This window comes from Stegodyphus dumicola, chromosome 5 (assembly GCF_044657685.1).
Source record: "Stegodyphus dumicola isolate Sdum_Otavi_A_Nest chromosome 5, ASM4465768v1".
Taxonomy (NCBI): domain Eukaryota; kingdom Metazoa; phylum Arthropoda; class Arachnida; order Araneae; family Eresidae; genus Stegodyphus; species Stegodyphus dumicola.
This window is the reverse complement of record NC_140772.1, coordinates 115,637,514-115,661,371: the sequence shown is the minus strand read 5'-3', so window position 1 is coordinate 115,661,371 and position 23,858 is coordinate 115,637,514. Positions and strand designations below refer to the sequence as shown.

General features: G+C 30.1%; 1 protein-coding gene across 2 annotated transcripts in view; it reads left to right on the top strand.

The window, feature by feature from the left end:
- Positions 1-23,858, top strand: part of IA-2 (tyrosine phosphatase IA-2) — a 991,654-nt gene that overhangs the window by 857,593 nt on the left and 110,203 nt on the right. For both annotated transcript variants that reach the window (XM_085816984.1, XM_085816983.1), the window contains 2 exons: positions 1,075-1,214; positions 21,419-21,473. In XM_085816984.1, coding sequence (XP_085673110.1) covers positions 1,075-1,214; positions 21,419-21,473 — 195 coding nt within the window. The remainder of the gene's footprint in view (positions 1-1,074; positions 1,215-21,418; positions 21,474-23,858) is intronic.

The following is a 23,858-nucleotide window of genomic DNA, read 5'->3' as shown; positions in this document are numbered from 1 at the left end:
AGGGCAATGTAATAAAATGTTTGGAATGTTTTCCTCAAGCCTACATGAAATCAGCTCCTGTGAATGTTTAATGCAATAAAAACCAAGTTCTTATAAATATGCCATACTTGTACACTCTGTACCCACAAAAAAGGAACAATTCTGTATCTCCCGTTCTACAGGAGCGATTGACGAAACTGAACTTGCGTTTTTTACATCTCGAAAGCGCTTTGTAGGGTATATATTAGATTTATATATTAGATTTATATATTTGTAGGGTATATATTAGATTTATATATAGATATGTATCGCTGTTCTAACATAGGTATTTTGACACAAAACCGGACTTTTTCTGAAAAGACATACCGATCTTTTTTCCATATTTCGATTCTACGACTCAAATTATGCCCAAATATTAAATTTTGTAAAATCTGGTGCGGAACTTGCTGAGAAATTTAAAAATATAACTTGCCTGAATTTTTTCAGCTCGCACGAAGAATAATTCACACTGTGAAATTCTTTAACTCATAGTAACCTATTTTCCTTTTCCTTTTTTCATTGTGCACGAGCGGAACATATAGAGCATCGTTCATTCTTTCTAATAATTTCAAGTACATACAGCACATTTGGCGTTATTATCGCTTATAATAAATATGCCAAATTTTAAAACGCGCTAATATATAAATTCAAGTATATATTTGGAAATTTTGAATAAAGAACTATTTTTTTGTTCTAAATTTCGAATTATGAAAGAAGGAGTCAAATAAGTTTAATAAAAAATGATACTAATAAATATATACCAAATTCAATTAACATTGAGGAGCTAAAATTTTGCGAGTTGATTTTTTTTTCAAAATTACTCGTACGATTTTTAACAAAACTTGGCATTTTGGCATTATTTAAGTGGCAGAATCGGAGTATGGAAAAAAATACGTATGTCATTACTGAGAAAGTCCGATTTTTGTCAAAATACCTATGTAAAATATAAATCTAGAAATAAAGTTTAATTGCATTTTAAGATAGGATTTGGTTAATTTTCTGTCATGTTTTGTACCAGTGAATAATTTCTAATTTATCTATATTTCATCTTTTTAGGACCTTTGCAGACAGCGAATGGCGAGTAAAGCGAACGAGAAACCTGAACCGGTTCATGTTGTCAATTCGCCTAAAAGGATTCGAAGCTTGTCTCAGGAGGGCCAAGCCAGTTCTTCAAGCCATTCTTCAACATCTTCTTGGTAAGCTTGTCCTATTCAGTTAATAGTAAAAAAAACAGCAAAAACTTTGCAAATAATATCTAATATCTATGTACTTATTGGTACCTAAGAAAAAATAGAAATGGATATATAAATTCCTCATAATTCATTTTAATTCTGTGTTATTGAGAAGTTGAGCAAGCGATTAAGAATTTGCGTTGTATTCATAAGATAAATAGAACAATTTATTCAAAAATATAAATATTCCTTTCAAAGGAGGATTATTGCCCGTCTATCTACAGTTAACTTTTATAAAACGCATTACGAAATTTAATGAAAAAGATCAGGAATATCGGCAAAGGATATATCGAATTCAATTTAGAAATGCCTCCAAACATTATTATTGCACTTTAGACTATTGACTGCAACAGAGTGTTTACAACTTGATGCAAAAGTTTTCTAAATAGAGAGAGCAAATATTTTTATTCTCGATTAAGTTAATTTCAACCGAATCATTTCGTATATGCGTTCTATTTTTTCCCTTGGATTTGCGTAATCCTTAATTGTAACATTCGAAAATGGTTCAAAAACTTCCAGTTGAAGACTTACAATATTATGTTTACCCATAATCTAACATAAATATTCATTCTTTCCTAAACTGATCAAATTTCCATCTAAGCGTGTAAGGAGTAGAAAAGAAATATATTAGGAAAGAGTTTTGTTTCATGCATATTATTGTGAAATTATTTCACAGATTCATATAAATAGGATACATATGTAAGTCTTGAATTATGACTTGCATTCCGTTGAGATTTGTAAACAGAAATCTACAATAACAAAATAATGGTAACTACCTATTTAAAAGTGCTTATTATTTTTTTAAAATACTGACGTTTCATTGGTTCAATAATTTCTGTTTCTAGTAATTGATTTTCTCTAGTCAAACCAAATGAATTATATAGAAATTAGGTAAATAATTGAATAACTAAAACTAACCAACTAATTTATATAGTAATTATTAGGTATAATTGCAAGTAGGTAAATTAGCATGCGAATAATGAGTATATTTCAAAATAAGGAAAAGATAAGCATACAAAATTTTGATTTCTACATGTACTTAAATAATGTATTGGCAATTCTGGCGATTTTCTAAGACCCAATTCGCAACACTTCCTTCTACGATAAGGCATTTTATTACTTCTTTACGGAAATCTTATTACTGCTTTCCGGAAAGCACATTCATTTTTTGGCATACTAACTATTGTGATATCATTTTTCTTCCAATCATGTATGGAACTTTCACCAATAACAAACATCCTTGCTGCAGAATGAGTTCCATTTCCTTTCGCAAACTGAATGACTTTGCATTTGAAACCTGCACTATGTCTGTTTCTTTTGGCAGAAGCCATATTTGTTGCTAATAGGAACACTAGATGAACTGTATTTCAACAAAATCAAATGCATTTTGTTAAAGTCTTCGATGATCATTTCAAAATCGCGTTTTCAAATGACTACAGAAAGGGAAAACATCTGACTTCTAATTCCGCGAATTCATTTGGATTGGAATTACATTCGTCTCACAAATTATTTTCCCTTTTACTCGAAACGCTAGAATAACATTCTTGAGCGCAGCTGCATTGAATACAACTCACCCTCTTCGCAGAATTATTTATCGTCTCAAGATTTCCCCCACACACATATTGACACCTTATCGCTTGTATGTTCAGTGCACCATTGTTTGAAAGCCTGCGAAAAATCTTCGAATGAACGGCTTCAAAAGATAACAGCATCGCACATGTATTTTTCAGGTTTCTTTGTAATGAAAAATGTAAATGTGTTCTAAAGATATTTAACGGCTAAAATCTAAAATTATATCTAATGAAATTTATCTAAAAATTAAAAACTGTATTTTGAAATTATAGTTGCTCAGTGTACGCTGGAATATACGTTATATATTTAGTTATAGGAATCTGGAATTTAGATTTCATGTTACATGTAACAGTTGAATTCGAAACAAATGCCGATTTTGCTCAAAAAAGATAAATATGGTATTACATACTGAAAGGAAATTATTTAGTTTATTGATAACTAGATTATCACGTGATTAAAATATTAAAATATGCTGATTATTTTTATTCATCTGCTTCGCAGGCTTTTCGAACATTTCAAATTATCTTGAAAATTTGTATTATCAGCGGTAACTGCTGAAAAACATTTAGAATTATTTGACATCAATGGCGCATGAAAACCAACAATAGTATTAAAATAACTCTAACAATAGCTGTTTTAATGACTGTTCAAGTAAATTAGCTGCTGTTGTTTGAGTAACTTAATTTTAGAAGGATATTTTTGTTTTAATAATTGTAAAATAGAAGAAAGACAGCTTTGACCTGATAAGGTATTTCTCCCGGCTTCCTAGAGTGCCTTTGTGGTTCTGCGCGCTGGGCCAGTATTCTAGAGTTCCGTGGCTCGATTCCCGGCGAAGGCGATTGCTCATTTTTCATCTTGCCTGCTTGTAAAAAAAATCCTAATGTCTCTACAAAGTTACAAAGTCAATCCCAAAGATCTGACTTAACATTCTTAGCTAGAGGAATTCTTATTAAATAATGCTAACCGAAATAACAATCGAGTAATGTAGCTCACCGTGGTCGTTTTCCCAGACAGGTTCCTTCGTTAACGTTCTTCTTGTAACATCCTTTGGAAATATGAACCAGAATTTCCAGATCATTCGGTGAATTGCAGACAACTATTTTGTCTAACAACTAATAATGTAGCTCACCGTGGTCGTTTTCCCAGACAGCTTCCTTCGTTAACGTTCATTTCTGTAGCATCCGTGAGAAACACGAACCAGAATTTTCAGATCATTCGGTGAACTGTAGACAACTGTTTTGACTATTTACAAATCAGATGATGAGATATTCTGTTATTTGATTTATTCATCTATTTATGGTTCTTTACTATACTTTTCTCATTATCTCTAAACTTTCTTCTTCTTCTTCTTTTTTTTTTTCTTTTTTTTTTTTTTTTTACGCACTGTCCATTATTTATTTTTCATCTAACGAAATAAAATTTTCGTTATTACTTAGGCAGTTAATTTTATTTTATGAGCCCCAAAAGGATGTTAGTCCCAAATGGGATATCAGTCTCAAAACAGCATTTTGCGTTAAACCACTATAAGCGTTGCTGCAAACAACTTTAAATTGTTGCTACCAAATATTATCGCCCTGTATTAAATTTAAAGAAATTAAGTAATGATAAATGTGCATGAATGCATGCTTGTTTCTCGCATTGTGAAAAAACAATGGAAACTAGAACCATACAATTTTGAATAATGTAGTCCTGCACCCAAACACGGACACCTGGAAACCCGAATTTTAAATTTCAAATTGGTTTTATTATCTAGTTCATATTTTGTATCGCTTTGGCATTTTGCTTCCGTTAACTATAAATGTCAGTTCACTTTTCACATTGTTGCCACCAAATATTAGACCCCTGCATTATATTTAAGGAAATTAAATAATGGAGAATCTGCACGAATGTATGTAGGTTTCTCGCACTAATGCTACGGTACCTAGAGACATCAAATTTTGAATAACGTAGTCTTCCATTCGAATATGGGCATCTGGAAGCCCAAATTTGGAATTTGTCTTAGATCTATTTCATATTTTCTCAAACATTAAATAATTTTTGATTAGAAAACTCAACGATTTCAAAGCGAGCAATTGGAACACTGTACGGGGGGAGGGGGGAATTGTCTCCAGCGTGATAGATTGTGTATCGAAAATTCTAAAGATATGCTCTTTTAAAAATTTTTGTGATATTACTGTTCAATTGAATTTTATTGTTTAAGTGCGAAGAACATGATATTTAATAAGTAAAGGTGACGCAAACAACGTTAATAACGCCCCTTCGGGTGTAATATAAAATCTGAAAGCTTTGAATTTTTTTTTTCTTTTATTCTTCATAAATGACAAATTTTAAAAGCGTGTTTTGACGCGACAAAACCGCTTTGCTTTTGCAGTCATCATGTTGAAAATTTCATCGATTCATAAATTTCATTAATGCTGTGATAATATTAACAGATATTTCGCTTATTCGAAACAAAAACCTTTTCGCAACTTTTTTTTTTATATTTTTTTTACATCGTATCCAGAATGCTTTGAAAATGACACATTAATTCCATAGGTATTTATCCGCCTTTTCAAGCATGATGTAGCCTAGATAATAATAACGTTATGAAATATAGTTTGGAATATCAGCTCGGGAAACAGTTGCGGAAAGTATTTTATCAGCCTACAGACGAAGCGTTTGGTGTAAAATAGGCTTTTTAAATATGTAGAATTTTCAAAGCGCCCCATCTGCAGCGTACATCGTCACAGAATAAAACTCGCTCATGAATATTTTATGGAAACTCTCTAAACATTGATGGCATACATACTAAACAACTCATAACGCTTTCAAACTCGACAGGACAAAGAGGTAAGCCATCTCACTGATTCAGGTATTTTTTACAGGTTATTCGAATAATAAAATACGTGCTGTTTCATGTAAGCGTATTATTCATCTTCATGTATGAATAATATATTTAAAAAGATAATAATTAATCAAAATTTATTATATGCGGTAAAAGTGCTATGGGTTATAGTGATTAAAAAACAAACAGAAAATGTCTAGTTTCAGAGCATCTAACATCTGCTTCACAGTTTCTTACTTAGCAGAGCTGTTACCAAACATATCTCATATTTAAAGCGGTTACTTGGATGTTTCGAATTAATTTCACATCACAAGAATTTAACGCAAGTGTATCACAATACCGTGGATTGGTGTATCATAGTATCTGTTTATGTCTTTCCACAACAAAAGGATACACATAAAAAGAGTAATCTTGATTTGGTTCTTTTTAGAAGTAGCTGGCAACAGTGATGATTTACTTCATATAAATTTTATGTGCAATAAATATCTTACTGAGCAACAATTACAATTTAATAGCGGTCTTTGTATAAGCTTATCCTTGATGCAATATGCTGCTTACCCTCGATTGCTGCAATGCCCTACGAAAAAGCATATAGTCACTCTGTATCCACATAATATTTACGTTTTACGTGTATATTATATAGCCGCAAATAATATACATTTGTAATTTAAATGAATATTATTATCTCATTCTCATCGTTTTCTACGACTATACATGCAAGTATTTTAATGCACATATCAATGTGACATTAAAAATTTGAGGACGAATAAATTATGGAAAGCTTATTTCTTACCGAAAATTTTAGTCTGAATGATTATCTGATTTTAGCTTGAATGGTTGTAATGTTGCTAAAAATTACCAAATGATGATATTATTAATGTTTAACATTACCAAGTTATGTAATATTTAACAACATTATTTATGTAATGTTTAACTACATTATTTATGTAATGTGTAACAAAATTACCAATCGATGATTCTATTCAACGTTAGTAATCAAAGTAAAATACTTTAAATATGAGTTAGAAAGTCGATAACTGAAATTGCTCAATATTATGCTATCCTTGTGCCAAAATAACATTTAAATAAAAGCAAGTTACTGCTTTTGAAACGTAAAATTTAGATTTCAGTTTGCGTTCTTTCCGTGACAGTAAGTTGAAGCACAGCTGAGGGAATATGTCTCAATTCCTCTTTAAGTGCTCAAACGATATTACCTGATTATATTTAAAAGTTAAAAGAAAGCGATTAACAGAGAAAGTAATCGGGAGAGTAAGAATGATCCAAGATTTAAGGTAGGGTTCATGCTAATTTTTTAGTCTCCACTACTACATCATAAATAGGGAAAAGAGTAAATCGTACAGATGGAACTTCATTTGCTTGAATAATACTCTAGAATTATGAAAAGAAGAAATTTTTGAAAGAAACGCCAGTCACGAAAGCGCTAAACTGCAGTCTGTATCAAGTCAATCTTTTAATTATTAGCTCGCTTTTTACTTATGGACTTCAGCTGTGTACCTAATTCCCATAATACATAAAGTCACATTTCTCTGTATTGAAAGAGTACTCGATTGTAGGCACTGACAGGATACGTGTCTGGATGATAAACGGGTGGAATAAATAAAAAATAAACTTTTAAGTGGATATTATATAAATATATAAAATGGATAATACTTTATAAAAGACCGAATGTTTTTGAATAAAGTGGCACGTACGTCTTGGCTGTAAAACATAAAACAAAGGATCTCACCGATGTTTCATTGAGAAAACATTCAAACAGTGTTTAGCAATCCCTGATATTTTGAAACTGAATATTGCAGCTTATTCCAGCATTGACTTTCTTTGTGAATTCTTTCGTAACATTTATTAACTTTTTGAATAATTCTGAAGCATTCCTTTATAAAAATACTGGTTCCAACCACATTTTACTGCATTATTTTTTTACCCCAAAGGGCGTTATCTCTGAATGGCTATTCATTTCGTTTTGGCATTTTGCGTTGATTCACTTTTCAAATTGTTACCGCCAAATATTACAGCCTTGTATTACATTTAAAGAGATTAAATAACGAAGAATCTGCATAAATGTATGTATGGTAGAGCAATCAAATTCTGAATAACGTCATCTTCCTCCGAATACGGTCATCTGTAAGCCCTAATTTGGAATTTGTTTTATTACCTATTACATATTTTCTCAGACGTTAAAGAATTTTTGATTAACAAACTCAACGATTTCAAAGCGAGGAATGGAAACACTGTACGAAAATAAAAAGATTTTTATCTCCAGCGCGCGAGACTGTGTATCGGAAATTCTAAAGATATGCTCATTTGTAAATTATTTTGCGATATTGTGCGAAGAACAAGTGTGTGTATAAGTGCGAAGAACATGATATTTAATAAATTAAGGGAACACTCAAAACGTTATAAAAACGTCTCTTTGAGCGTAATGTAAAATCTAAAAACTTTCAGATTTTTGATTTTATTTTTATTTATTTGTTTACTATATTTTCTTTTAGTTTTTAATCTGGAAATGAAACTCGTCTTCTTAAAACTAAGCAATGCTGTTACTATAGCTTCATAGAAAGTATCATTTTCTTAAAACCATCAAACTGCTCGATGGCCAAGCTGCGTAACAGATGGTAATTTCCGAGATTCTGTAACTACAGAAATTATCTACTGTGATGCACCTCAACGTAATGTTTATTTGGTATAGTATGGAGTTAATACGCATGCCCACAAAAATCACTGTGGCCTGCATTTATGCAATCATAGAGCTTAAAATGCGCCGGAGTCCCAAAGAAAACATGGTCTAGTACTTTATTTTATTTTTTAATTATTCATCATTGATTTAATAATTTTTAAAATTTTTATTTTTACATTTTGTTCAATTTAGTTATTTATTATTTTATTAGCTATTTGATTCACATATTCACATATTTTTGTTCATTTTTCCTGACTGTGTTTTACAGGGCTCCAGTACTTCTTATTTTAGAAAGAGCTGTATGGAACCGTAATTCTTAAATGTATACTTCCAGTTACAAAAATCTTTTAAGTGACGCAAATATTCATGTTCCGGCATTTTAAAATTAAAATAATAATAATAATGATTTTGTACATACAGCAAAATTTAACTTTTTATACGCTCCCCCACTCTTTATACTTATGCTTAGGAAATTTTATGCTCATTATCAAAAACAAATATAAAAGCTGTGGCCCCCGTACAACGAAATTTGACAGAGATATTTAATTTTAAAATTCTAATATTCAGAGGCCGTACACAAATAGAAAAGCGAGATATTTGTATTTGTACGTAACTAAAAATAAAATATAAGTTTTAAAAAAATAATTTTGATCTTAATAGGTAAAGCGACAAATATCTCTATGCAAATTCTCGTGAAAAAGTATTGATCAGTTGTTAGTTTTTCCAAAAAGGAGATTTTACTCACACACCGCTTTCTAGAAAGTACTAGCAGGCTTCACTATTAGCAAAGTCAACTCGTAATATTATTTCTATAAATTCGAAATTATAAATAATTCAAGTTTAAAGAATTTTTAATATGATTATTAAACCACGCTTCTGAAGTAATGAAGCTTTTTAAATATATTAATAACTTATTTTTAGCTTCTGAAATCTTATAAAATTACACCTGTGGAAGTTCTTCCTGCGTACGAATTATTATAAAGGTACAAATTAAAAAAGGTTACACACTAAATTTTTGTGTAACTTTCTTTAATTTTTTTTGTTTGTAAATCACAGAAGAATATCATTAAGTAGTATTTTAGAAGAAAACAATTCAAACTCGAATTATTCTAATTTATTTAATAACCGATCCCTCACGGCAAGTTGAATTAAATTAAATTCCTGCCTCATTTTTGGGGCTACGGGGGGTAAAATTTTTTGTACTTTATTTTCTATAATATGTATAAAAATTTTCTAAATATAATTGTAGGTACTAGAAGGCGACATAAAAAAGTTAAGATTTCGTAATTTTTATAAAACTGACTTTTTTTTTAATTTAAAAGTTCCCCAAACATGTATATTTACGTCATTTATAATAATTTTGTAATTGAACGTATTATATCTATTACCAACGGTTATGAAAACACAGACCACATGAGGATATATGCATTGGGTACATGGTGTGGGTTTGTTAAAATTTTTCTGAATGCAAACCCATTGAAAAATTATTTTATTTTTGGAGACACCCTATTACGATGTAAGTATAAAAGAGGCTTAAAATTGTAATTCAAACATTTAATTTAACACTTGTAACTAAGCATTTATTTCATATTCATCAATGTCTCTCTTAAGAATGAAAAGAGTTAAATAAAAAATTAAAAAAGAAAATTTATTTGATCGCTAGAGTAAATGTTCGCTTCTCTGGATTGCGTGCCATTTGTTTAACACAAATTTGCTGTCATTACTTTTGTGCAAAAAATTCTCTTCGTTCAACTAAAATCCGCTTTGTTCAACTAAAGTTTTGTTTTGTTTTTACTTAATCTATATCTGTAATCCTAAACTTATATCGCAGATGATGGCGGATCATTAATATAATAATAACAAGGGAAGGGACACAAAGTTGAATCATAATTAAAATCATAAATCTACAATGAAAATAATAAATCTCCTTACTCGAGTCGTGAATGCCATGAAACTCGTTCTAATAAATAAAATTTTCTTTCTTTTATTTTGTTTCCTTAGTTGAATTAAACCAGCTACAACATGATCCCCTTTCCACTATCTAGAAAACAATGTATCTCATTCATAACGGGCATAGTTAAAACCTCTGGTCTTTAAATGCGAGAGTGCCTTTACACTACCACCCCCGTGGGATAAATCCCCAGACGCTCCCTTAAAACCACGATGCTAAGAGCTGCAGTTGTCCAGGGAATTAGTTCCCAATAAGTCGAGACTCAAGGCAGACCTCAAACTTATTAATTTATGAACATTTTCGTCGCCCCTAATGGAATTATGTCGGTCTAGAAGCTACCGCTGCTAAAGTAATGGAGATTAATACTTTTCTGTGCCCTTTAGTTTCACATTCTGCACAATCTTTATAATCTTCTGTAAGAGAGGTTGCTGTTCCATTAGGCTTATCGGAAATAGGCTTTCCTTTAAAAGATTGTTATTAAAATATTTCCTTTCGTTTGAATATTATTATCATAACACTAGCTATTTTCCTCTGTTCAACTTTATTTTGTTCGCTTGCTAATGGATGATTTAAGAAGCCTTTCATCAAATCAAATCATTTTAACTAATTTTGTTCGAATACATGAATCAAAATGAGTGAATTCACTTAAGATGCTGATGCGTCGATTCATTGGAACAAGTTTCCTAATTAATTGAACTACATTAGGAATGGTGTTGTAGTTTCATTTAAAAATATTCGACTGGGTATAAGTAATAATTATGCTTTATTTTGAGTTTCCATGTATTAGCATTAAAGGGAATTAATTAATTAAATATTAATTATTTATTTTTATTAATAATTATTAATTTTTATTTAAAGGAATATCAATGGAAAAATGCCACAGGTCTAACTCAATTGAAAGACTATTCCATTTCTTTTCTTCGTCGTTCACTTTATTAATACATATACTATAGCAATGATACACTTCAACTCTCATTTTTGATATTGTATTTCGGGTAATATATAATCCTTAATAATGGATAATAAGTCATTTTCATATGGGATAATCCTTAATTAGAACCATTCATAAACAGCTGTTCAATATGGCATTCCCCGCCTTTTTATAGATAAATTATTGTTTAAATATATATTTGCTAACGTTTCTGATCGAAATGTTTCTAAAATTAATAATCTTTTCTATTTTACGCAATATTTCGTGCTTTTCAATTTTAATTTTATTGAGACTTTTTTCCAAATAATTGTTTCTAATATACTGTATTTAACTCTAAATAATCATTTAGAAGTGCTTTCGATTTGTTTCGAATTTTTTATTGTTGAAACTACAGAAAAAAAGTTCGACTAATTAATAATTTAATATAAAATTACTTTGTGATTACTTAAAAACGTTGTAGAGAATATGAAGGAAATTATCTTCTAGGAAGTGAAATATGCAAATGTGCACTATTGTGTTAATAAATTAATTGGTATTTATAAAAAAATGCACTGCAGAGCCAATTAAAATGAAAAAGAAAGGACTAAAACAAAAGAATTATTGCTGATTCCATGGGAAGATCCCGACTTATCAAAGAGGTTTGGAATCTCTCCATACAACAGTCAAAAATTCATGAAAAGTGCGTTTAGTCATCTCGCTTACGTGAAAATATCACCCGTCAGTTTTACATTTCTTTTCAGTTTTAACATATCCGAATTGCATCTGACCGATTCTGATATACGAAATAATTCCCCAAGACGCGGGCAGACTATTGGTTACAATAAAATTTTAAAATAAGCAAAGCATTCATACAGAACATTACTTAAATCGAAAATAAGAAAAATGGAATAAAAGTGCAAAAATAAGCAGAATTAAAATAAAAACCAAATGAAAAGAAAATAATAAACTAATTTGACATAAATACAGTTAAATTTGTTTTACAACTCAAGGTCAAAATTAATTTTAAGCTCAACTTGCATTTTACCCCAACAAAAGAAATTGCAAAATGGGACCAACTGAGAAATAAGCGTGAGTATAATGCATGAGTATACTATATAATATATCATACGAATGCCTTGATTAAGTGAAACAATATGCGTTAATTATTTGATGAGGAATGTTCTTAAATGGGCACATGCCAAAACCAACTGTACAGAACATTTTACTTCACAATCGAATTACATTTGTTTCTTGTTGCGTACAAGATAATTGAAAATGAAATGCAAAAATAAGTCTAATTAATTTCTAATTATAGCCGTTAGTACTTACTGTAACCTGTTAGTTGGTATACTTTTTTAACATGAGAAAGATTACAAACGGGTCTGTGTAATTTCCAGTGTTTAATAATATTATAGTAGTTAAATACAACTAAAATAATCTGCGTAATATAAAATTAAAAAATGACTGTTTTTCAATCCTTTATCTTCTCCAATAAAATTTCTTGTTATTTTTCAAGAAATAAGGATATGTCCCAGTTATAAAAAGATACGTATATCACTTTTCACCTTGAAGGTGTTAGTTCAATTCAAGGGACGCCAAGATATTTTTTTAGTGAAAAAATAGTTTGTTGAATTTACGTTCTGCCTGAAATTTTATCAAGTTCTTCAAACTGAATAATACACAAAAATAAATATAGCTCTAGTAGAGGTAAACTCCCATCTCGCAGGAACTCCATAATCCTTTACTTAAAAATTAACCGAAAGTTTACAGTTTTATTTCATGTAAAAAACGATAAAGTCAGAACATTCCTGCTAAATAGACGACTGAGCCGATTTTGTTGGATTGTAGTCAATCAAATTGCGAGGCGGAATACTTTATACAGAGTCTTCTATACTCTTAAGAGATAATAATGCATAATTATCATATATATTGCAACATAAATTTATTAAAATTGCATGTAATCCAACATTATCACTACTCATTTCATTGGAGTTTACTAATTTGCTGTCTCTAAAGCATCTCTTATCATTGTAAAATAAGCACATACTAAATTAAACGACTGTCATTATCCATCTTAAAGTCAGTTTTTATTTCTAATAGATCTAACGTATTGTTTCGCCAGTTATATTTCTAAAACACCCAAGTGTTTGGTCAAATTACCTTTTCAGTGTACTTTAAAGCAGATTAATTAAAGTAATAAATTTAATTGTTAACGTAAAAAAGGTTAGATTAAGTGTTTGATATTAAAGTGAATAAAAGTGAACCTTAAAATTTGAATCGAAAACGTCCAGCTGTTGTTTCTCCAAACTTGTTCTTCCGATAAGTGATTGAACTCTAAGCAGGAGCTCAAAATCGCAATCCATAGAAAACAATCATCATAAGCAGGCGTGAAAAGATACAAATTCAATTCATCACGGAACTCTCAACCCATGCAAGCGAACGAAAAGACAAAACAAAAGCAAACCCATCACGCCAGAAACACATTCTCGACAAAGTGTTGCAGATACGCGTTTTCCTGAAAGATGGATTACATCACTGGGGTAACTATTCACAATGGATGCGTACCCGTTACTATGGAAACAACAGCAATGCATTCAGCTACTCACCCTGTGTAAGTATATTATTCAGTACTCTGTCCATTTCGCGAGTACAAAGATGATGGTGAAGAGATGTTTGTTTCTATATGCATCTATCTTCCAGTTCCGATGATATCGAGTTACAAGGACTGATGCACTTGAGACTCTATATGCAAGGGATCAAAACAAAATCCTAATGCAAGCCCAACCTTTTTGTTCCATGAAACCCCAATGCATGCCCACCACTACATGGTATCTAAATTCCACTTTGGTTAACAATATAAATATTGTCTCCGATGTAAGGCATGTCAGAAACGGTTACTTTAAACACATTTCTTTATCTAAAATGTTGGGTAAGCTGCGCGCAAATGTACAGAATAAGTTTGAAATGTAAGATACCAATTCTGCATTGCAAAAATACCTATAAAGTGTTGAATGATAATTTACATCGTATTATTTTAGCACTATCTCGTATTTAAATTCCTGTTGTTATTATTTACCTTACTGTATTCTTACTTTCGTTTTCTGAATAATGTAACATAATTCTTTAGTAGTATACCACCATTATATTTCTTTAGGCAGCAAATGTTCTATTTAAGTTTTTTTTTCTGTATTTGATCTTCAAAACAAATTTAGAGTTCGAAAGCAAGCTTCCTGTGTTTTAAACTATTTTGTATTTCAATTGTAAAATAAGGTAGGATGTTTCCTTCACATGTTCTAAATATTTTATTAATATATATGTATATGATTATAATATTTACAGAATATTAGATCAATAGTATTCACAGTAATATCACAGAATACGCAGTCTTAGGTACTTAATATTTGGGTTTTAGAGATGATAAGAGATATCAAAGAACTGAAGTAGAAAATTCTTTAATTTAAACTACTGAATATAAGCAATAACAATATGCATATCTTAATATTTTTACATGAAGGTCTATATTGAATCCAAAACTCTCATTTCAAACCAGTATTATAGTAAATAACGCATGAGAAGAGCGTATTTTACAATTTTATCAAAATACGGAAAACAAAAAGTATTACGATATTTAACCATTTTATTATTGACAGAATGTAAAAGTTTTTCGTTAACTTTGAAATATCGTAAAACTATGCAGAAAATATTGGCCTGAGACGTAACAGCATAGACAATATTAGCCAACATCACAATGCTGTGTCTCAGTAAAAAAATCTAGATGATAGCAGTAGATTTATATTTAGGATAATTTGAAGCCTCTTTTTTATTTTTAAAATATCACTCATTAAACGTTAATAGTTCTATCTTTATTTTCTGCCTTTAAACAATATTTGTAGAACCTCTGAGATTTGATATAGTGTGACGTTGTGTATCTGTAACCAATGTGAAAAATTTTAATTATGTATATAAGAGCACTAATTAGAACTTTTATTGACAGCAGTAGATCTGTATTTACGATCATTTGAAGCCTATTTTTTATTTTTAAAATATCACTCTTAGAAAGTTAATAGTTCTATCTTTATTTTCTGCCTTTAAGCAATACTTGTAGAACCTCTGAGATTTGATATAATGGGACGTTGTATATCTGTAACCAATGTGAAAAATCTTAATTATGTGTATAAGAGTTCTAAGTAACAGCCCTTCTGTGAAGACAAATATTTTAAATTTAGAGGACTTTAACACAGTCCAAACACATCTCTCGTAATTAATATTCTTGAGTTTTCTGTAGGAAGCATCATGCCTTTCATTTCTCAGCACTCTTTTGGTGACAGCTTAGTACAATATGCTAACCTTTGATTAGAGTTATTTTCACGTCCGTACGTTAAAACAGTTATAGCAGAATTTCCTTCTAAAAAATATTATGCTGAGAAAACAGACAGCAGTCCATTTGATACCTTAAGGCTAAAACGCGAAGTATAGACAGTGCAGTTTTGTAGGGGGAGAACAATTCAGAAAAAACTAAAAATGTATTTAAGAAATAAGAAAAGAAAAGAAAAACCATTTAGAAGATTCTTTCAGCAAGTGTCAGTGGCTGTTATTTTTTAGAGCATGAATTCCAGTCTTTCTTGGCTCTCTATTCTTCAGTTTGTTATTTGATAGAAAACATTTGTTCAAAATAAACTCATTTGTTCAGTCGACGGCAAGTGATAGTAGTATATAGATGTCTTGGAGATTAAAGTGATTAAATTTTATTATCACTTAAAATTATGAGGTTTTTCTACTAGTATTGAATTCTTTCTTTTTTTATTATTTCTTACAGCAAAAATATTCTTCCTAAAGTGTTTGCCAAAGAATTATATAAATAACGCCATTTTTGTTATCTTGTATTTTCATTATTATATTGTACAAAACTAGTTTAAAATGAAGGAAAATTGTAAAACATGACTTCTGTCTTATAAATATAATTTATATGATAAATATCAGCATCTCTTATAATTCTGCAAAGTAAATAGAAATTTCCTTTTCATATTTATAAAGTGTGTATTTTTATTGTTTAAAAAGTTAAATATATGTTGTATTACTGACATATAAAATTATCATTCTTGTTTTAATCTTAAATTACTTTTCGGAAAACCATGTTCATCTTATAAATACAGCCCAACATCTGCAAGTGCGGTGAAACATTTTAACATTCTCTTAACTTTTACACTCAGTAAAAACATCTGGTTAGTTTTACTTCATGGTGTTGTATTCAAATCATTTTGTTTTCTTTCATTTAAAAGCATATTTGAACATAAAAATCTCAAATATGTGAATTATACAGTTCTTTTGTTTCCTTGACACCTTCAAAATTTCAAGATCTTCTTAAAACAGCGGAGTCTTACAACGATCTGTTACGAAACAGTATTTAAACAGCAAAGGCTTATCATTTCGATCCATAATAAATGCCGGTGATATTTTACAAGTTTCATCATATCCTTTAAAAATGAAGTGTTAGTCTAAAATGTTATAATTTCTTCTTTTTAAGAATAGCAATACGCATATATTTAAATGTTGAATAACGTTTCCGAAAAATCTGAAGATTCAGGCAATATTAGCTTGATATTATTTTAAAATTGCTATATTCATATGTTACAGTACATTTCAAACATAGCACAAGAATAAAATTTCAGGTACGTTTTTGACTTTAATATTTCCTACGTTTTCTAGAATATTTATATTAATAAAAATAAAACATGATAATTGTTTTAATTTTTGGCTCCATGCGTTAAGGATATTGTTTGTTTCAAAACAGGATTAATACAAGGTTAAATGTATTGGCTATTCAGAGATTAATAATGGTAATGCAGATGAAAAATTAAATACGATTTGAGTTAAAATTTAATTTTATGTACTTCCCACTGTAGTACTACAATAATCGTAAATAGCTATAAAATTTCTATTTTTATGTTTTCTAAATGAAGTGGTAAAGAAGAACGCCGTTAAAAAGAGCTATGTTTCTTCTTTTTCCATTTTACGAAATGATTAAAGTACATATACATTTGCATTACATTTTTAATAGTTAACACCTTTCTGCTATCCTTGGGATGATCTTTCCAGGAACATCTTGGTTTATGGTACAAATCTGTTGTACGGTCCTGCATTTTCGCTATATGTGACGCTAACTGAATTTGAATATAATTATTACATATAAAATTCTCTATAATTGATCTAAATTATCAAAATTTATAATTAAATCAAAATGTTTCAAAAATTTTAAATGATTTTTAGAAAGTTAAATAACATAAAAATCATAAAATTAAAAAGAATTTGCATTCTGAACTTAATATGCAGTCAATTAAAAGTTTGAAACAGTTTTAACTAAGCAGTTATCGTATCCTACTAGTTTAAGAATTAGACCCCTAGAAATTAAAGATATAAAGCTTAAAAATATTTTAAGACGTAGCTGCACATTTGTCAAATTTTTTCCGCACCAGGTTTTTTTTTTAAATTATGTGCTCCGCCGTTAAGTATCTACACGGAAAGGAGAGATGCGCGGAGGAGGACGTTTCAAGTTAAACTGGCTAGTATCCAATACACATAAGAGAAACCACGGAAACGCCCATGCAGCCAGTGCGTTTGCTAGGACTCGAACCGAACTACCACTGTTCAGCAGTTTTACCGTTCGCCCGCTGGTTTGACAGTTCATTCTATTTCGCAGTATGCAAAATCCATGAATTGAAAATAATAAACATCTCAAAAACGTTTATTCGCTGTAGTTAATAAAATATCCGTATAAATTTCTTAGCTGCAGCAAGAAACACTATTTCGTGTCGTAGTGCAAATTTTTGACCAAAATTATTGAAAACTAGCTTGTTTATATTTCAGGCCTATATTAATTTGTGTTTCCAGTGACTATTGTTTCCTTACTAAGTGATTCAATATTAATTTTCGGTACTTACGGAAAATCCCATCGACCATTTTTCCTATTAAAGAAAAAACACAAAATTATGCGACTTTGCGCGAAAAATGGAAAAGTCTTCTTTAGACATGCTGGGTTTAGTGTAACCTTGATTACACGTATTAGGTATTATTCTTGAGTAAAGACTCCTTTTTTTCCCTCTATCACGCATTTTCGGAAAAAAAATTTAAAAAATTAAAACTTGGGACCTGCCTACTACAGAAGAGCATGCTGTTGAATAGCGAAAAAAAGTATTTCGCGAGACATATTTTCTCTTGAAAATTAAAACCTAGCGAAAATAATTGCTTTTACAGTATATCTCCTTAATAAAAAATAATGGAAATTTTTAATGAAAAATTAAATACAAATAAATGATAATATAATAAATTTGAAAGAAAAATAAGAATAGAATGTTTTTTTCCTTATAGTAAATGGGTAATTTTTGGTTTAGAGCAATTGGCGCCGTCTCATTTTGTCGACGGGATTTTCCGTAAGTACCTAATTTTCTCTCAGTCCGATGAATTCAGGAACTTGATAATGCTTCTATTGGCTCTCTGAGCATAAGGAGATTTGAAAGTGATTTTATTATACGTAGAACTTATTCGAGTCCAAAACTATGATGCTAGGTAATATGTTAGTAACAGATTAGGAGTAGTTTACTGCTGATTTTTTCCTTATATGCATTAGTCATCTAAAAACGTGTTTTCCTCTAAAAAAATTAGAAACCAGAATTTCCGAAAATTTAATTAATTTTTCTCTTTTATCATTATAAAACTAAGATTTTTTATTAAAAATTAAAATATATAAATTCCAGTTTAAATTCATAAAACATTATTATTTTTAATATCTTTGTCATTATGTGTTTAACATTTCAGCGGTTAGCACTAACCTAATTGTGAATATAATGTTGATGAGTCGAGCACATACGTAGATCGGTCAAGAATTGTACTAAAAATTGAAGTTCTCTTATCAGTGGCTATTCTTGCCCACTTTTCATCATTTCTGCTTGAAATAAATTTTTGAAAATCATATTTTTATCGTTTATAACAGATTCTTTAAACTCTTCGTTTCTCATTTTGAGATAAATGTATAACATTTTATTGAAATCTCTTTCTTTGAGACCTCGGTGCAGAATATTGAAATTTAAATTTTAAACCATTTTATTGGCAGCAGTATAATACGCGCAATCCGCAACTTAAAAGTTAACAAGTATTGTAATCTTGGCATTTTAAACACTGTAAGACTGGCATTCAAACGGTCCGTAGATACTCTACGGACGTGCAAATGAAAGATAATGTGATTCGACCTCAGGCCTGATATATGGACTTTGAAGAGTTTCTGTAATGCCTGCCTTATCCTAAGATTTACAGTGACTGTTACGATTGTCTAAGTAATTTTATGCGTCATGTTGAATGTTCATGATAGTTTTCATGCATATATTATCTCAAGATTCATGACTGAGTCGAGCTACTATATTCGAAATTTGAATAGAATAAGAGTTCAGATAAAAGATTTAAATAGGAAGTTGGTAGTTTATTTTTTTGGGGGGGGGGGGAGGGAAGAGATAGAGAGAAAATATGTATGGAAAAATGGTAAGGAATTTGTAAATTTGTAAGCATGATGCCAACTTCATTTGATTCCAGTCTAGGTCTCAAAACTGTAGCGGTGATTTTGCAATCTTAAACGTTTCACTGTATTTTGAGGATAAAAAGTTTCTAAGACTTTTATAAACTGAAAACTTCTTGTTTTCTGAACTGTTCTGAATTGTATGCAATTCTGCAAATTTTAAAGAAACTCCTTAATATGAATTAAGTTTGAACTAGTGTAAGATATGGAAAGTTTATCTTGTATTATTAGGAACAGAATATCCTTTGACAAATATCCTTAAAGCTTTCATTAGTAATATTAGATCTAAATTTTTATTAACAGAAAAGTACGACGCTCGAGAAACAGTTCTCTAATTTGTGTCTACTTAGCGCAGGACCTAATTTGCCGCCATCATGACTTTGTTAAGACCCCAAACAGGACGCGCTTAATCCCAATCATGCAAAACAGCTTAAAATCCCCCTTTAAATCCCAGTGTCGCGGAGCACTCTAATAGAATACGCATGCCCGTTGAGCTCTGCAAGCTGCTTCGACAGAAAGAGGGGTTTGGGGATCTACCCAGATTTAGATAGTGCACTAGGAACACGTTCCCTGGATCTGGTTTATCCGTGAGGGGCTAGCAGTTCACTCACTCTGCTTGAAAAGTAGAAGATGCGAGAGAAAAACCTATTCCAGAATGTTTCCAACTAGAGCTGAGAATTTACATTCGGGTCACGTTTTGACAAGTTTTTTCCTTCAGTTTTGTGTTTTTGTTTCCATATTAAAGTACACTTGCGGCTGGCAGCTGAAATAATCATGTTTGCTGATACCGCTGTTTGTCCACATCACACATATTCGAACTGTAACGCTGAAACAAGATTTGAGTTTCTGAAACGGAATACGAGTGTATTAGACTGGTGAGATATCTATAAACTCTATACGAATTTAAATTCATTCACATCGAGAATCGGTTTTTGAATCCTTGAGTGTATTTAGAATAAGAGAAATCGATATCTGAAAAGTATACATAAAAGACATTTTTCTAGACTATAAATTGCTGGTTTGTTGTTTCTAAAAGTTATACTTTTGCTTTTACCAAGTTAGAAATTATTGTATAATTAAAAATGAAAATAGTCCGACTAACTACAATTATCTAGGTTACCTTCTTTTGCTTAAAGTGAAAATTAGAAATATCTGAAAAATATTTCCATTTTAGTAATTTTAACAATTAAATAAATTCAAAGGTCCAATCAAATCTGTGCTTGTATTTGGAAATATAGAGCACTGCATTACGTTTATTTAAAGATTTAAGTTTTTTCTTTAATACAATGGCGAATTTAAAATTCGTTCGCTATTTCAGTAGATATATTATATATGTATATAAATACATATAACGGATAATTTTAAACGCCCTTTCGTTAATATAACGACGAAATATAACGTATGAGTTTTACATTTTCATACTTTTGACAAACAGGAAACGTAAAATATAGTCATCGATAAACAATCACTAAAAAATCTTTACTTTTCGTCCAATGATGAGAATTCTATATGTTAATAAATATATAGTTTCTCAGATGCATATTTTCTCATTTTGTGTATTTTGATGGAAAAAGTAGACTAATACTACTTTTTTCCTTATAAATTAAAAAAATATGTTATTCAAACCTCTAATGGCCAATAAATTTTTTGCAGGAATGAAGAACCTGTTACCTCAAATATGGACATATCAACTGGACATATGATTCTGGTAATTTAACTTTTAAGTTAATTATCTATGTAGAATTTCTTCATTCAATAATTCAGAGATGTGCTGTTTTATAAGGCATCGGAACTCCACTTAACAAAAATGTCGCTTTACTCGAGGTTATCTTGTAATTGTAAAATAAAATACATTTCTTATAATTCTTACTCGCGTTTCCGTGCAGGAAATATAGATGAGATGTTGTTCTCAGTGGCATTGAAAAATTTTGTTCATGTTGAACTGCGTTGGTGACTCCAAATATACTTCAGAATGTGTGGCGGGAAATGGACTATTGCTTGAATGTTGCACGTGTTCCCAAAGGGGAGTCATTTATAAAGTATGCAAACAAAATTTTGCGCTTACGTTTATATTATGTGTAATTCTTACCGATATGTTTTTCAATTAAATAGTTATAGTCCTTTCTAATCGCTATATTCATTTTGAATATGTCTGTATTTTTAAGTTCTGTTATCAGTTGATTCACAATTTAAACAACATCTTTCCTTGACTCCCATCACAAATATTTGTTCATACCAGATTTATATATGTAAATCTAAGCCATGCACAAGACAGTTAAATTATGTTTGAAAATTAGCTACGTCTTATTTTGCTTTAGAACTTGCGCTGTTTTTGTTCCACATAGTCGGTGTGGAAGTCATTACGTTCCACATACGTCTTGGGTTAAGTAAACCTTTTTCTAGTAGTTAATTAGGAAGTTTAAGTCAAAATGTCTTTTTACAATCTATAGCTGTGAGAGACAGATCGTCTGATTATTAAAGGTTAGTGTCGGTAAAGATCGAAATTTTGAAAATGTTAATAGGCAAAAATCGACCTTTCATTGTATACAGCTATTAATTGTAAACCATAAAGGTCAAATAAAATGTTGTTAAAGTTTGTTTAGTCTTTTTACTAACAAACATTTTACTTGTTTCTAGTCAGAATGCTCGATTTCTGATTTTTGAAGTACTTTACTAGCTCTTGGCTGAATGTCTAAACTAGGATTAAAAGCCCATTGAAAACAAATAGGTAAAGAAGCCAAAAATATCCTTGAAACAAAAATAAGTTTCTTTAGTTTTTTTACCTAATTTTCCCGGTATTTTTTCGTGGTTTCTACTCTCAGAGCGTTCAAAAGCTTTTGAAGCAAAGAAAATTGATCTTTGTAGTTCCTGTAATGCAGATGTTTAATAATGTAAAAAAAAATTCAAAGTTAGGCATTATCTTTAAGTAAAGCGGGAAAATTTTGCCTAATGCACAAACGCATCATTGATAACGAAAACTAATTTTAAAGAGAAACATTAGATTAATATTTATAATAGTTATTATATTTCATAATTTAAAATAAATGGAAAGTTGATGATATATACTCATGATATAGTGATTCCCTGGTCACCATTATTACTAACCACTTTTATCGGGTTACCATTTTAATCTGGTAAAGTATATATATTAGCACAAAAATTGGCATAAAAGAAGTGAAACGTGCTGCATTATTGTTTTAGAGATCAGAAAATAGATTTTTCAACTGAGAATACGAAAATGATTTTTTTGACTTCGGTATCCAAAAAAGGAAGTTTTTAAATTAGGATGTGAAACATTATTTCAATTATTCCTTATTTCAATAATTTGTAATGTAATTTGAGTCAATGTATTTATTTTGAAAACATCAATGAACTTACCAACATAATAGCCTCTGTGTACTCACCCTATTTATAATTAATTAATTTTAATAATATGTTTTTAAACTCCGTTAGAACACACGCGGGATCAAATTACCTCAAATCACAAAGGATCTGATGGATTAGTTAAAAAGGAAAGATTCTTGCTAAAAGGATTATGTCGCTTCTAGTTTTCTCTCTCATTCTGTTTTGTGCTTGACTATGGAAATTTTTCTAAACTGAAGCATACAGGCTTTAAATGCTCTTTAATATGATATTTTGATAAAGAGATAAAAATTCGGAAACTGCTTCAAAATGCTTAGATAATGAGAAACGAGAGAAAATAAACGTATTTTCCTTAAAGTTTATTTTTTCTGTTGCGTATATAGCGTAGAATTCAGCCTTCAATTACGTTTAAGCTGTATAAATGTGATTTTCGTAGTTTGTTTTACATGTTTAATGTAAATTTATGTGCAATTTTAATTTTTCGGTCAACGGCCTTTACTTAAATATTAAAAAACTGCAATTAAAAAAATCGTATCATCAATTTACAAAACATTTTTCGTTGATAACAAAGATGTATATAAAGATATAAGAAATAATATTCCGAATATGATTTATATTTTGCTATTTAAAACCCCATAAAAAAGCAAATTCACGGTAGTTTCAAAACACTATGCTGATATATTTTCTGGTTTAGTAGGGATAGAAAAAACTGCGAAACAAATAATGTACT